Genomic DNA, 16,395 nt, shown 5'->3' with positions numbered 1-16,395 from the left:
TTTATTCCAGACTGCATATTTATTGCTGTTGTTTTTATCTCCATAAATTTTTCCATTTTCTAAATTAGCAGTAATATACTTTTCATAATTTTTCTTAATTTTAGAAACTGTGATAATAATTAAAACCTTCCAAATGGTACATTTGTTTTGTCCACAGTGCAGATTTCCCAGCCCTGGTTGTCAAGGCTTCAGGATTAGCTGCTGGGAAAGGTGTTGTCATAGCGACCAATAAAGCGGAGGCTTGTCAAGCTGTGAAGGAATGTTTACAGGTACTTATTCTAATGACTGCTGTTGTTTCTTTGAACATAGATGTTTACGATATTATGATGAACTAATTTCTGTGAGGTGTGCTGTCATTTAATTAAGTAGTGTAAGTTAAATGAAACATAATTTAGCGAGTTTGCAAAAACCAACACTGTAGCAGTCTGATTTGGATCCATAGTGTTTGCTTATCAGCTGTATACAAGTGCTGAAATTGGTAAATCAACAGTATATGGATGTGGGGATAAACGAGCAGTATGGGTGGTCACTGGTCTGGAACCTTGCTTGTCATGAAGCCTTGAATTTGGTTTTAACAGATTGGCTCTCAAATGTACATCTTTCCTGTATTGTGAAACAAATACATGCATACTTGTTTTAATCAAGTTTTGATAAATAGGTTGGTATTTGAAATAACTGTAAACTGTATAAAATTAATTCATACTGCCATTTGCTCACAACCAGACTTCACAAATGGTCCAAAATTTAAAAACAAAAGAAGGGACAAATGTGCTACCATGATTGTTATTAGATTGGGGTATGTCGTTGGTCGGGCGGGCAGGCGGATGGGCGGCGGCGTCAAACTGGTGTTTCCGGTCAATAACTTTTGTTTCGGTAAAGATATTTGAATAAAACTTGGTATGTATGTAGCTTATATCAAGACAAAGGCTGGGATTGATTTTGGGGTTTCTGGGGTCAAGGTCACTGTTACTTAAAATAGAAAAAGGGTTTCCGGTCAATAACTTGACTTAGGAATTAGCTATCATGATGAAACTTGGTGTATAGAAAACTTATATAAAGTTGTACCTTGGGATTGATTTTGGGGTTTCTGGGATCAAGGTCAAGGTCATTGTTACTAAAAATAGGGTTAGGGTTGGGTTAGGGTTAGGGTTAGGGTTGTGCTTTAAAGTGGTGCACTGTGATTCAGTATACTTTTTTATTCTTATGAAAAGTGTTGAAAACCTGGTTTCGTGGCATTGCCGAGTTTCTTGTTTTACCTTTTGAATTGAATTAAATGGAATTCTTCCTTGTAGGCAGAAATTTTACTCCCAAAAATTATTGTACAACATTTGATATATGTTTGTATGCTTAATGGTCTGTGTTAGTGGACACATTGTTTCCCTATTGTGGTGAATGCTCCAGATTTGATTCCTGGCTACTTCCATTGCATAGTGACCTTGGGCAAGGCACTTTATCATGATTGCCTCAATCGACCAAGCTTTAAATGGGTACCTAATTTTAACTGTTCTTAAAAAATAAGCTCACTCAAAAACTCTACAGAGCTTATGTTCATTGTTTTACAAAGCAGCTGTAAATAAGATTTACCTTTATTTTAGGAGAAAAAATTTGGTGCCTCAGGTGAGACAGTTGTTGTGGAGGAGCTTCTCCAAGGCGAAGAAGTCTCAGTAAGTGTGTTTATCCTTGCCATCTCGGTTAGTAGCTTAGTATGTAAACAGCAAGTCTCGGTAAGTGTCTGTGCCTTTGCCATTTTGGTCAGTAGCTTAGTATGTAAACAGCAAGTCTCAGTAAGTGTTTGTACCTTTTCCATTTTGGTCAGTAGCTTAGTATGTAAACAGCAAGTCTCAGTAAGTGTTTGTACCTTGGCCATTTTGGTCAGTAGCTTAGTATGTAAACAGCAAGTCTCAGTAAGTGTTTGTACCTTGGCCATTTTGGTCAGTAGCTTAGTATGTAAACAGCAAGTCTCAGTAAGTGTCTGTACCTTTGCCATTTCGGTCAGTAGCTTAGTATGTAAACAGCAAGTCTCAGTAAGTGCTTGTACTATGCCCCAACGATAACTTGATATTTACAAACATGACTATAAATAGATTAAAATGGAACATAGGGCATTCAACATTTTTCTAACATGTTACGATCTAAATATTTCTAGAATTTTGTACCAATTACGAATTAGCTCAGTGGTAAAGCATAATGTCCTTGTCCAACAGATCTTTTGCCGTTTGGGTTCGAAACTCCGCATCGACATTTAATTTTTATTTCACTTTTGCATAAAAATTAAGATTCCTTCATGTGCTCTGTGACAACACGACAGAGAGGTATCTAAAGGCGATATGGCAGTTCAGAATAGTTTATTATATATAAAAGATGATCGATATTGATTAAATGCATGTACTTTAGCCATGCAAATAAAGAACATAGTATTGTGTTATATAAAGACATATATACAAATACAAACCATCAAAGAAAGAAATAAAAATACGGAAGCGAAAATGAAAACGAATAGAAAAAAAATCGGAAAAAAAAAAGTCATGAGGATTCGAACCCACAAAACGATTCGCTTATATCCAATTCTTGTCTGCATTTTACCCAACTGAGCTATGTTGCCATATACTTAGTGGACATTTTAAATATAAGAAATAGTAATATTTGCTTGTCAAGAAATGTGCAAGCATTATGAATTGTTATGTCATCAGTTATCATGAATTAGACTCGTCCTCGCATTTTGGCGGGAATCACGTTATCACTGGGGATTAGTACCTTTGCAATTTTGGTCAGTAGCTTAGTATGTAAACAACAAGTCTCAGTAAGTGTCTGTACCTTTGCCATTTTGGTCAGTAGCTTAGTATATAAACAGCAAGTCTCAGTAAGTGTCTGTACCTTTGCCATTTCGGTTAGTAGCTTAGTATGTAAACAGAAAGTCTCAGTTATTGCTTGCAGCTTTGCCATTTTGGTTTGTAGCTTATTATGTAAACAACAAGTCTCAGTAAGTGTCTGTACCTTTGCCATTTTGGTAAGTAGCTTAGTATGTAAACAGCAAGTCTCAGTAAGTGCTTGTGCCTTTGCATTTTTGGTCAGTAGCTTAGTATGTAAACAACAAGTCTCAGTAAGTGTCTGTACCTTTGCCATTTTGGTAAGTAGCTTAGTATGTAAACAGCAAGTCTCAGTAAGTGCTTGTGCCTTTGCATTTTTGGTCAGTAGCTTAGTATGTAAACAACAAGTCTCAGTAAGTGTCTGTACCTTTGCCATTTTGGTCAGTAGCTTAGTATGTAAACAGCAAGTCTCAGTAAGTGTTTGTACCTTTGCCATTTTGGTTAGTAGCTTATTATGTAAACAGCAAGTCTCAGTAAGTGTCTGTACCTTTGCCATTTTGGTAAGTAGCTTAGTATGTAAACAGCAAGTCTCAGTAAGAGCTTGTACCTTTGCCATTTTGGTTATTAGCTTAGTATATAAACAGCAAGTTTCAGTAAGTGTCTTTACCTTTGCCACTTTGGTAAGTAGCTTAGTATATATACAGCAAGTCTCAGTAAGTGTTTGTACCTTTGCCATTTCGTTAAGTAGCTTAGTATGTAAACAGCAAGTCTCAGTAAGTGTCTGTACCTTTGCCATTTTGGTTAGTAGTTTAGTATATAAACAGCAAGTCTCAGTAAGTGTCTGTACCTTTGCCATTTTGGTAAGTAGCTTAGTATGTAAACAGCATGTCTCAGTAAGTGCTTGTACCTTTGCCATATTGGTTAGTAGCTTAGTATATAAATAGCAGATTTCAGTAAGTGTCTGTACCTTTGCCATTGTGGTCAGTAGCTTAGTATATAAACAGCAAGTCTCAGTAAGTGCTTGTACCTTTGCCATTTTGGTAAGTAGCTTAGTATGTAAACAGCAAGTCTCAGTAAGTGTTTGTACCTTTGCCATTTTGGTGGGTAGCTTAGTATATAAACAGCAAGTCTCAGTAAATGGCTGTACCTTTGCCATTTTGGTTAGTAGCTTAGTATGTAAACAGCAAGTCTCAGTAAGTGATTGTACCTTTGCCATTTTGGTTAGTAGCTTAGTATATAAACAGCAAGTCTCAGTACGTGTCTGTACCTTTGCCAGTTTGGTAAGTAGCTTAGTATATAAACAGCAAATCTCAGTAAGTGTTTGTACCTTTGTCATTTTGGTTAGTACCTTAGTATATAAACAGGAAGTCTCAGTAAGTGGCTGTACCTTTGCCATTTTGGTTAGTAGCTTAGTATGTAAACAGCAAGTCTCAGTAAGTGCTTGTACCTTTGCCATTTTGGTAAGTAGCTTAGTATGTAAACAGCAAGTCTCAGTAAGTGCTTGTACCTTTGCCATTTTGGTTAGTAGCTTAAGTTTGTAAACAGCAAGTCTCGGCAAGTGTCTGTGCCTTTGCCATTTTGGTCAGTAGCTTAGTATGTAAACAGCAAGTCTCAGTAAGTGTTTGTACCTTTTCCATTTTGGTAAGTAGCTTAGTATGTAAACAGCAAGCCTCAGTAAGTGCTTGTACCTTTGCCATTTTGGGTAGTAGCTTAGTATATAAACAGCAAGTCTCAGTAAGTGGCTGTACCTTTGCCATTTTGGTTAGTAGCTTAGAATGTAAACAACAAGTCTCAGTAAGTGCTTGTACCTTTGCCATTTTGGTTATTAGCTTAGTATATAAACAGCAAGTCTCAGTAAGTGTCTGTACCTTTGCTGGTTTGGTAAGTAGCTTAGTATATAAACAGCAAGTCTCAGTCTCAGTAAGTGTTTGTACCTTTGCCATTTTGGTTAGTAGCTTAGTATATAAACAGGAAGTCTCAGTAAGTGGCTGTACCTTTGCCATTTTGGTTAGTAGCTTAGTATGTAAACAGCAAGTCTCAGTAAGGGCTTGTACCTTTGCCATTTTGGTTAGTAGCTTAGTATATAAACAACAAGTCTCAGTAAGTGTCTGTACCTTTGCCATTTTGGTAAGTAGCTTAGTATGTAAACAGCAAGTCTCAGTAAGTGTTTGTACCTTTGCCATTTTGGTAAGTAGCTTAGTATGTAAACAGCAAGTCTCAGTAAGAGCTTGTACCTTTGCCATTTTGGTTAGTAGCTTAGTATATAAACAGCAAGTTTCAGTAAGTGTCTTTACCTTTGCCACTTTGGTAAGTAGCTTAGTATATATACAGCAAGTCTCAGTAAGTGTTTGTACCTTTGCCATTTCGTTAAGTAGCTTAGTATGTAAACAGCAAGTCTCAGTAAGTGTCTGTACCTTTGCCATTTTGGTTAGTAGTTTAGTATATAAACAGCAAGTCTCAGTAAGTGTTTGTACCTTTGCCATTTTGGTAAGTAGCTTAGTATGTAAACAGCATGTCTCAGTAAGTGCTTGTACCTTTGCCATATTGGTTAGTAGCTTAGTATATAAATAGCAGATTTCAGTAAGTGTCTGTACCTTTGCCATTGTGGTCAGTAGCATAGTATATAAACAGCAAGTCTCAGTAAGTGCTTGTACCTTTGCCATTTTGGTAAGTAGCTTAGTATGTAAACAGCAAGTCTCAGTAAGTGTTTGTACCTTTGCCATTTTGGTGGGTAGCTTAGTATATAAACAGCAAGTCTCAGTAAGTGGCTGTACCTTTGCCATTTTGGTTAGTAGCTTAGTATGTAAACAGCAAGTCTCAGTAAGTGATTGTACCTTTGCCATTTTGGTTAGTAGCTTAGTATATAAACAGCAAGTCTCAGTACGTGTCTGTACCTTTGCCAGTTTGGTAAGTAGCTTAGTATATAAACAGCAAGTCTCAGTAAGTGTTTGTACCTTTGCCATTTTGGTTAGTACCTTAGTATATAAACAGGAAGTCTCAGTAAGTGGCTGTACCTTTGCCATTTTGGTTAGTAGCTTAGTATGTAAACAGCAAGTCTCAGTAAGTGCTTGTACCTTTGCCATTTTGGTAAGTAGCTTAGTATGTAAACAGCAAGTCTCAGTAAGTGCTTGTACCTTTGCCATTTTGGTTAGTAGCTTAAGTTTGTAAACAGCAAGTCTCGGCAAGTGTCTGTGCCTTTGCCATTTTGGTCAGTAGCTTAGTATGTAAACAGCAAGTCTCAGTAAGTGTTTGTACCTTTTCCATTTTGGTAAGTAGCTTAGTATGTAAACAGCAAGCCTCAGTAAGTGCTTGTACCTTTGCCATTTTGGGTAGTAGCTTAGTATATAAACAGCAAGTCTCAGTAAGTGGCTGTACCTTTGCCATTTTGGTTAGTAGCTTAGAATGTAAACAGCAAGTCTCAGTAAGTGCTTGTACCTTTGCCATTTTGGTTAGTAGCTTAGTATATAAACAGCAAGTCTCAGTAAGTGTCTGTACCTTTGCTGGTTTGGTAAGTAGCTTAGTATATAAACAGCATCTCAGTCTCAGTAAGTGTTTGTACCTTTGCCATTTTGGTTAGTAGCTTAGTATATAAACAGGAAGTCTCAGTAAGTGGCTGTACCTTTGCCATTTTGGTTAGTAGCTTAGTATGTAAACAGCAAGTCTCAGTAAGGGCTTGTACCTTTGCCATTTTGGTTAGTAGCTTAGTATATAAACAACAAGTCTCAGTAAGTGTCTGTACCTTTGCCATTTTGGTTAGTAGCTTAGTATATAAACAGCAAGTCTCAGTAAGTGTCTGTACCGTTGTCATTTGGGTTAGTAGCTTAGTAAGTTAAACAGCAAGTCTCAGTAAGTGTCTGTACCTTTGCCATTTTGGTAAGTAGCTTAGTATATGTAAAAAGCAAGTCTCAGTAAGTGCTTGTACCTTTGCCATTTTGGTTGGTAGCTTAGTGTATAAACAGCAAGTCTCAGTAACTGTCGGTACCTTTGCCATTTTGTAAAGTAGCTTAGTGTGTAAACAGCAAGTCTCAGTAAGTGCTTGTACCTTTGCCATTTTGGTAAGTAGCTTAGTATATAAACAGCAAGTCTCAGTAAGTGTCTGTACCTTTGCCATTTTGGTTAGTAGCTTAGTATGTAAACAGCAAGTCTCAGTAAGTGTTTGTACCTTTGCCAATTTTGTTAGTAGTTTAGTATTGAGTCAACCACGAAATTCCCAAAAATTGTTCCCCCAGGACTATTGATTTCATAGTTTAACAGAAAACTGGTGTAAAACTAAATCAAACAAACAAATTATAAGATTCTTTCACTGGCTGTAGGTGCAGATGGGAATATTCGGCCTCGAGGGTAACTGTTTAGGCGGTAACGAGGCTCCCTGCTGAGTTACCGCCTAAACAGTTACCCGAGAGCCGGATATTTCCATCTACGTCTATGACTAGTGACAGAATCTTTTTCTTGCATACCGATTTCAAGAAATAATAATAAAAATAAAATCAATCGAACGGCTTTCTTTTTAGAACTATTTCTTATAACAGTGTATTAAAACAAAGGGTGGGAAACCAATGTCTGTAAACAGGAAAAACGTCATGACATTTCAAAACAAATAACAACGTTTAGTTCCAGTTTAGTTTTATCAGTTGCAGTGTAACATGAATTTTTGATAAAATAATATGATTTGAATCGAGAAATATACTATCAGGAACAAAGAGGAACTGTCAAGGTACTGAATTTTTATTCCGTATTTAAAATAAAATATAAATTACTACATAAATCTTCTACATATATGAAGTTCATAATACTTCATTTACAGCACGAGAGTCATCTTACACCCCAGGGTGTAAGATGGATTTTTCCAGCACCGGTAAAAATACTGGAAATCCCCGTCTGGTATGCAAGAAATTTTTGTCTTGCAGTTATGTGGGATGCATTCCCCGGATGAACCTCTGGCACATTTCGCCGATATTTGTGGTTTGGTTACATTACAGGTAAAACGTTTCAGCCAATCAGCGTCGTTTCGCGACAAAATGTAGCGAACCAATCAAAATCGTCCGTGAAAAGCGTGACCGCGTCCTTTCATATTGATGCCGACTTACGAGGAATATTATTATTTCTTCAGGTAAATTTCTTAACATCGAATAACAGAAATAAATCTTTATTAATCGCAATCATGGAATATCACCTTTATCTATCGTTAGCAACTACCTTGCTTACATATTGTTTGAAATTTCAATTCGGCGTGCCAAACAGTGGCGCACATTGATTGGCTGAAACTTCTCCCGGTAGTAATTACGAGTGTGCATGCTCACCAAATAAACGACAGAAATAAATCAGAGGTTCGTATGCGAGAATGTGTGGGATGAGGTATCTCAGCTTGTGGCTAAGGTGTGTCAAAGAATTATCACAATATCAGATATTTCAGTCTGTTTTATTTATCTTGATTTAGGAACTGCTACTTTCCTTTGTGCATATGAGACTTTCATATTGATTTAGGTGTTTGTGTTAATTAGGGGAATGAAAAGAGAGGAGCAAGGATACAAGTTGTAATGAATTTTAGCCTTACGCTCCTAATCTTCTAACATAGGCTGGTCTATTATTCAACTTGGATTGTACTAATTATTATTCAAAGAGTTCTTCATTAAAAATGTTAGCTCAGTAGGTAGTGCGCCAGTCTACTGATCGCGGGATCGTGAGTTCGATCCTCGGGCTGGGCGTATGTTCTCCGTTACTATTTGATAAACAACATTGTGTCTGAAATCATTAGTCCTCCACCTCTGATTCATGTGGGGAAGTTGGCAGTTACTTGCGGAGAACAGGTTTGTACTGGTACAGAATCCAGGAACACTGGTTAGGTTAACTGCCCGTCATTACATGACTGAAATACTGTTGAAAAACGATGTTAAACCCAAAACAAACAAACAAACAAACTAAAAACTTCCTGAGTGAGTAGCGAACAATGCAGACCATGATCAGTCACATGGATGCAGTTGATTTACAACAGTTCATTGTAAAGGTTTTGTTTTTCACTCTGCCAACTGAATTTGTATTTTGTTTATTACAGATCCTGGCCTTCAGTGATGGAACCACAGTGTCGTTAATGCCAGCAGCTCAGGACCATAAACGTCTCCTAGATAGAGATGAGGGACCTAACACAGGGGGCATGGGGGCTGTATGCCCATATCCAAAGGTAAATTTATAAAAAGGTAATTTTTAAAATGTACAATTTTTGTAACAATCTATGTCTGACATTTATGGTGAAGTTGTTACTGGTTAGTTACTTGAGGAGAACAAGTGTGTACTGGTACAGAATCCTGGTAATCTTAACTGAAACCCTGTTTAAAAATAGTGCTAAGCCTGTTACAAAGAAAAATGGTACATTGGAACACACTCTGTTAGGTATTGCTTACCGAAGCACCCAGTCATTCTAGTAATTCATGATGTAGTCTTTGCCTGTTTTCTTAATATTTTCAGTCTGTAATTGGATTATTTATTACCCGCACCCACACCCCCATCCCCAGTTAACTCTTGACTGTTGTGCTTATCCCCTTGCACCCTTTATTGATCACTTTACTGTTTTTCCAAAGTTTATGGCAAATAACTTATATTGCAGGTTGGCTTTTCTGACTTGAGAAAGATCAAGGAAGATATAATGCAGAAAACTGTTCAGGGTCTCAAAGAGGAGGGAATACCTTACGTTGGTAAATAATTTTCATGTTAGATCTCCTTGGCTAAAGATTATACTAGTAACTTAATAACTTGTTAACTGAGACATAGTTTTTGCTCAAACGGCAATTTTAGTGATGTATACTGTTTATTAGTTTTCCCATATTTATTTAATAGAAACATCTGTTTTACAGGAGTGTTGTATGCAGGCTTAATGATGACTGATGATGGACCAAAAGTTCTTGAGTATAACTGTAGATTTGGAGATCCTGAGACACAGGTAGAGTTAACTTTGTAGCGGGACTGTATGCAACCTCCTGACTTTTAATCACTTGCCATTTACCAATGTTGATTTAAGCTCTGCTGCAGGAAGTCCTGTTAGGAAACTTTCCATTAGGCTTGTGGAAGGTCTTTTGTTCTACCTATGTGCCTGTCTGTGCCTTAGATAATGCTTGGAGAGATGACTTACATAATTTTCAACCATTAAATCTGTAAAATGGTCATTTGCCTTGAGCTGTGTTTGTGTGTCAGACCTAAAACGCACTAACTATATAAACAACACTGTGAAAGTTTCATTCATATCGGTCCATGTGTTCCTGATTCTTCCAGCTGGCTAAACTGAACTGTTCTAATATCACTATCAGTATAGCCTCACTGACTCTGACTTGTTAAGTTAGATGAATTAAGCAAACCGGGGCTAGATGCCAGATCACCTGTCTGTACTTTTAATAAGTGGTTAATGTGATTTGCTCAGAAATTAATTTTGTATTATAAAATACATGCTACCATTTGTACTTTAATTATCAGTTTTGAAGTATTTTGTCGGCTTTCAGATACATGTATTTCAAAATTAATTGTTCTTTTCAGATGCAACATGAGCCACACTATTGTAGTGGGCTCCCTATCATTTAATTCTGATGTTGTCATTTAACTGTGGTACAAGTTACTATGGATATATACAAATTTAGAGTCATTGACTTTAGGTAGTGGACTTGAATGATTATCAGGAAATTTCGTATTTTCGGTATGGGATTTAAAGATTCTTCAAATTTTATAGAAAATCATGTGGATGTTGAGCTATATTTACAATACATCAAACACATGCTGAATTGCCTAACAAGATTACATAATCACAAGGAAATATGATTGCTGAGTGTCACTATCGGCCTGCACCTTAATCTTCATTCACCCTTGCTAAATTTCTAAAATGAACTGGTCCATCATTCAATTTGGGCAATACCATTTATTATTCGAAGGGGAGTTCACTGAAAATTTACTGACTGAATAGTGAACAGTGCAGACCATGATCAGTCTGCACGGATCTTGGTCTGCACTGATTGCAAAGGCTGATTCACTTGCTGGAAGCAGGCTGCTGAAGGTTGACTTGTTTCTTTATTAACAGTCACTGTCTATTGTTTGCAGTCTATTCTACCTTTGATGAAGTCTGACCTATATACAACTTGTGTTGCCTGTGTGAAAGGTACACTGAATGACAATTTACCAGAGTATGATCTTGCCAAGAAAGTCTTAGGTGTGGTGCTGGTTAGTGGGGGATATCCTGGTGCATATAAGAAAGGATGTGCTATCACAGGTAATAGATATAAATTGTTCTCTTAGGTTATTATGTCTCTGGCATAATTTGTGTCTGGTTTAATCTTTGCTCATAAATGTTAAGTAACTATTTCAAAAAATTTAATGAAATGGTCTTATATATTATGAAATTTATAGGAAGAGTTTCCAGCAGTAGCATTTTTTTTGCATAATGAAGATTTCTGGATGTACACTAAATAGAATATTTCAGAATGTACATGTTATGCCATAATAATAATGGAAATTGTTTTAGTTGCATTTTTTTATGTCTTAGATTAGTTACAGATTTTAAACGTGTCACATGCAAATTGCTGTTTTAAAGGGTTTGGAAATATATACATTGTACTGTAAAATCATTAATATTTGTGGAAGGCAGGTTTTCTTTTATGGATTTTGTGGGTTATTTCTATACATGAAATTAAAGTCAAACATAATTTATACATGAAATTTCCATGCATTTATCTTTAAAAGTTGAAATCCACAAATTGTATCCCTGTGAAATAGCTAGAATCTATTTAGGCCAAAACCCCACGTCCAAGAAATTAAAGAATGTTACTGTACCCAAATTACACTACTGCAAAAATAAGACTTTGTTTTGACAGGGCATTTGTTGCATTGAAGTGAACTAGGACTTCAGTTACATTTTTTTTTTACCATTTAGGTTTAGAAGAGGCAGAAAATCTGGGCATCACTGTATTTCATGCAGGAACAGCTGTGAAAGATGACAGTCTAGTTACCAGTGGGGGTCGCGTCCTGGCTGTGATGGCCATGGAGTCCAACTTTGAGACAGCGGCATCAGTGGCACAGAAGGGGGCAGAAATGATCAAGTTTGATGGAGTCTATCATAGAAAGGATATAGGATTTAGAGTTGTTAGTAGGTATGTTGGAAGAAAAACTCTATGAAGGTTTATTAATCCCCCGCCATGGCGGAGGGATTATAGAAATGGTCTGCGTCCGTCCTTCCATCCGTCCGTCCTTCCGTCCGTCTTTCCGTCCGTCCTTCCGTCTGTCCTTCCGTCCGTAACAAAATCGTGTCCGGTCCATATCTCCTAAACCCCTTGAAGGATTTTCATGAAACTTGGGTCAAATGATCACCTCATCAAGATGATGTGCAGAACCCATGAATCAGCCTTGTCGGTTCAAGGTCAAGGTCACAACTCAAGGTCAAAGGTTTGAGCCTGCCATTTTGTGTCCGCTCTATATCTCATAAACCCCTTGAAGGAATTTTATAAAACTTGGGTCAAATGATCACCTCATCAAGACGATGTGCAGAACCCATGGGTCAGCCTTGTCGGCTCAAGGTCAAGGTCACAACTCAAAGTCAAAGGTTTGAGCCTTCCATTTTGTGTCCGCTCTATATCTCCTAAACCCCTTGAAGGAATTTTATCAAACTTGGGTCAAATGATCACCTCATCAAGACGATGTGCAGAACCCATGAGTCAGTCATGCCGGCTCAAGGTCAAGGTCACAACTTAGGGTCAAAGGTTTGAGCCTTCCATTTTGTGTCCGCTCTATATCTCCTAAACTCCTTGAAGGATTTTCATCAAACTTGGGTCAAATGATCACCTCAACATGGCGATGTGCAGAACTTATGAGTCAGCCATGTCGGCTCAAGGTCAAGGTCACAACTGAAGGTCAAAGGTTTGAGCCTTCCATTTTGTGTCCGCTAAACCCCTTGAAGGAATTTTATAAAACTGGGGTAAAATGATTACCTCATCAAAACGATGTGCAGAAATTATGAGTCAACCATGCCAGCTCAAGGTCAAGGTCACAACTAAGGGTCGAAGGTTTGAGCCTTCCATTTTGTTTCCACTCTGTATCTCCTAAACCACTTGAAGGATTTTCATCAAACTTGGGTCAAATGATCACCTCATCAAGAACTCATGAGTCAGCCATGTCAACTCAAGGTCAAGGTCACAACTGAAGGTCAAAGGTTTCAGCTCTCTATCTCCTAAACCCCTTGAAGGATTTTCATGAAACTTGGGTCAAATGATCACCTCATCAAGACGTTGTGCAGAATTCATGAGTCAGCCATGTCAGTTCAAGGTCAAGGTCACAGCTAAAATCAAAGGTTTACCCTTTAACTATCCATAGCATTGGCGGGGGATTTAGCTGTCCTTCAGACTGCCTTGTTTAAAGTTCATTCTATGGTGTTGATTATTCAATATTTAGAGTTTAATACTGAGAAATCATTAACTTTAGCCTGCATAAATTTCTAAAATGGACTGGTCCATCATTCAGTCTGGGCAGTGACATTTATTATTGGAAGGGGTGTTCATAGAAAATTTTCTGAATAGCAAACAGTGCAGATTGTGATCAGCCTGCATGGAGGGGCACTGGTCGCAAAGGCAGAATCACTTGCAGGCTTAAGGTTAATATTTATGGCAACTAAATTTTTGTGAATTTCATGATAGTGCTTTGACTCTTAACATGCTTAATGGTCAAATTTTATAGGAAGATTGCCTGTGGTCAGTAGATGACTTGGCAGTGGCTAAAAGTCAAGGTCAGAGTGACCTTTCAACTATCGACCCTTATTTGTGACAAATGTACCAATGGTGGCATTCTAGTTTCGAACAGTGTTTCTCGAATTGTTAATGGTTGTTGGAATGTGTGAACATGATAGTTGCTGTGTTTCAGGTCTTTACACACACCACCATTGAGTTACAAGGATGCAGGTGTAGACATTGCTGCAGGCAATAATCTAGTGCAGGCCATAAAACCACTGGCTGCTTCATCAACCAGGTAAATATCAAACACCATTCAAAATACAAGGTCTTTATGAGCTTCAGATTGGATGCTGGTTCTCTAGCAAGGTTTCAGTTAATATTTAGTTCAATAAACCAAATGGCTTTCACCATTACGAGCAGATATCGTTAAAAGACTTGTTCTTGGGATTCAGTGGCTGAGTGGTTAAGGCTACTGACTTCAAATCACTTGCACTTCATCAATTTGAGTTTGAGCCTCACTCAGGGTGTTGAATTCTTCACGTGAGGAAGCTGTCTAGCTGGCTTAAGGAAGGTCGGTGATTCTACTCAGTTGCCCGCTCGTGACGAAATAATGCTTGGAGGGGCACCTGTGGTCTTCTTCCATCATCAAAGCTGAAATGTTGCCATATGACCTATTATTGTGTTGGTGCGATGTTAAACCCAACAAAATAAATAAACAAAGACTTATTTAGGCTTTTCTTAAAACTTTTTATTATCTTTTCATTACCATCATGTTTGTATTTATTTCTTGAAGAGCCATACTGTGCATGATGTACTTTATTTCTCAGCATAAAAATCAAACTATCATTCCTGGCTTTGCACAGTCATGTAAAAAGTTCACACCTTGATATCACTTCTTGAAATTAGTGTCTGACTCAAAGTGGTAAAGATGAAGTATATACAATAGTTGATATATTTAGGCATGCAATTTTGTTGAGGGCTTTTCATCCTTATATAACAGAGGCCTATAAAAGGCCTAATATTCTATTTTTTCCCAACTGTGGCAGAGATATTTCCCAAAATGCAAGGTAAAATTTCCGAAAATCTTGCAACAGATAATTAAGATTTTGTTTACTCTTTAGTATTTCCAGAGGAAGTGTTTGTCTGGTATTGATTTTTTGTTACAATATAGCCTAACAGTGCACAGAAACATGTGTGACACATTACCAGTCTAATACGTTATGTTCCATAGCCTGGATTTTACTCTGTTTCAGCGGAAATAAATTTGTTTCGTCTTTCGTTGTTTATTTTTGGTTGATTATTTTTCCCAAAATGGACAATTATTGTGCAGAAATTTCCCAATTTGAAAGGCCAAGGCCTCTTCTCAGTTTCCTGATGAAAAGCCCAGTTGTTACTGGATACCATATAAATGAATGGTTCTGAATTTATGCAAAATAACTAGTGTAATCAAAAATCCAAAAGATTGTTTTAACTGTTTTAAGATCTGGGTGTATGGCAGCTCTTGGATCGTTTGGTGCCCTCTTTGACCTGAAAGCTGCTGGTTTCCAGGATCCTATTCTGGTGTCTGGCACAGATGGGGTTGGAACCAAACTCAAGGTAGGTCAGCATGGAAGGGATTCAAAGATAAGTTAACCACATTGTAACGTATTTCATATGTTGTGATTTCCATTTTTATCTTGACTTTTTGAAGAAAAAGTAGAGCTATTGTACTCACCCTGGTGTCAGCATCGGCGTCTGCATCGCCGTTTGTTAATTTTTTTTATCAAGTCAAATATCTCTGTTACTATCAAAGCTATTGACTTGAAACTTAAAGTAGTTATTTACTATCTACACCTGGAGACACAATTCCCATAACTCTGATTTGAATTTTGACAGTTATGTCCCTTTTTAACTGGAATTTTTAGCTCACATATCACAAAGTGACAAGGTCAGCTTTTGTGATCGCGCAGTGTCCGTCCATCAACTTTTGCTTATGACCACTCTAGAGGTCACATTTTTCCTGGGATCTGTATGAAAGTTGGTCTGAATGTTCATCTTGATGATATCTAGGTCAAGTTTGAAACTGGGTCAACTGCGGTCAAAAACTAGGTCGGTAGGTCTAAAAATAGAAAAATCTTGTGACCTCTATAGAGGCCATACTTTTTAATGAATCTTCATGAAAATTAGTCAAAATGTTCACCTTTATGATATCTAGTAAAGTTCGAAACTGGGTCACGTGCCTTCAAAAACTAGGTCAGTAGGTCAAATAATAAAAATACCTTGTGACCTCTCTAGAGGCCATTTTTTTCATGGGATCTGTATGAAAGTTGGTCTGAATGTTCATCTTGATGATATCTAGGTCAAGTTCGAAACTGGGTAAACTGCGGTCAAAAACTAGGTCTGTAGGTCTAAAAATAGAAAAACCTTGTGACCTCTCTATAGGCCATACTTTTCAATGGATCTACATGAAAATTGGTCTGAATGTTCACCTTGATGATATCTAGGTCAAGTTCAAAACTGGGTCACATGAGCTCAAAAGCTAGGTCACTATGTCAAATAATAGTAAAACATTGTGACCTCTCTAGAGGCCATATTTTTCAATGGAACTTCATGAAAATTGGTCAGAATTTTTATCTTGATGATATCAAGTTCAAAACTGGGTCACATGAGCTCAAAAACTAGGTCAGTATGTCAAATAATAGAAAAAACGACGTCATACTCTGTTCAAAACTGGGTCATGTGGGAACAGGAGAGTGATTCAGGACCATCATGGTCCTCTTGTTTTTTTACTGGCAAAGCTCTAATTCAGAGTCGAGCACTGAGAAAAGTCAAGCGCACTGTCTTCGGGACAACTCTTGTATGTTGTGTTAGTAAATCACACCTGGCCCATGCAGACTTCATGACAAATTTTTGTCAAA

General features: G+C 37.4%; 1 protein-coding gene across 2 annotated transcripts in view; it reads left to right on the top strand.

Annotated features, from left to right (window-relative positions):
• LOC123526837 (trifunctional purine biosynthetic protein adenosine-3-like) overlaps nt 1-16,395 on the top strand; it is a 59,036-nt gene that overhangs the window by 11,441 nt on the left and 31,200 nt on the right. For both annotated transcript variants that reach the window (XR_008367086.1, XM_053523411.1), the window contains exons 5-13: nt 158-269; nt 1,596-1,664; nt 8,860-8,985; nt 9,409-9,496; nt 9,656-9,741; nt 10,884-11,052; nt 11,713-11,929; nt 13,689-13,793; nt 14,980-15,094. Coding sequence is in view for 1 of the 2 variants with exons in the window: in XM_053523411.1 (XP_053379386.1) it covers nt 158-269; nt 1,596-1,664; nt 8,860-8,985; nt 9,409-9,496; nt 9,656-9,741; nt 10,884-11,052; nt 11,713-11,929; nt 13,689-13,793; nt 14,980-15,094 (1,087 nt within the window). In the remaining variant the exon portion in view is untranslated. The remainder of the gene's footprint in view (nt 1-157; nt 270-1,595; nt 1,665-8,859; nt 8,986-9,408; nt 9,497-9,655; nt 9,742-10,883; nt 11,053-11,712; nt 11,930-13,688; nt 13,794-14,979; nt 15,095-16,395) is intronic.

The sequence above is a fragment of the Mercenaria mercenaria genome, chromosome 14 (assembly GCF_021730395.1).
Source record: "Mercenaria mercenaria strain notata chromosome 14, MADL_Memer_1, whole genome shotgun sequence".
Lineage (NCBI taxonomy): Eukaryota > Metazoa > Mollusca > Bivalvia > Venerida > Veneridae > Mercenaria > Mercenaria mercenaria.
The sequence above is the reverse complement of the archived record's forward strand: the minus strand, read 5'-3'. Positions and strand labels throughout refer to the sequence as shown.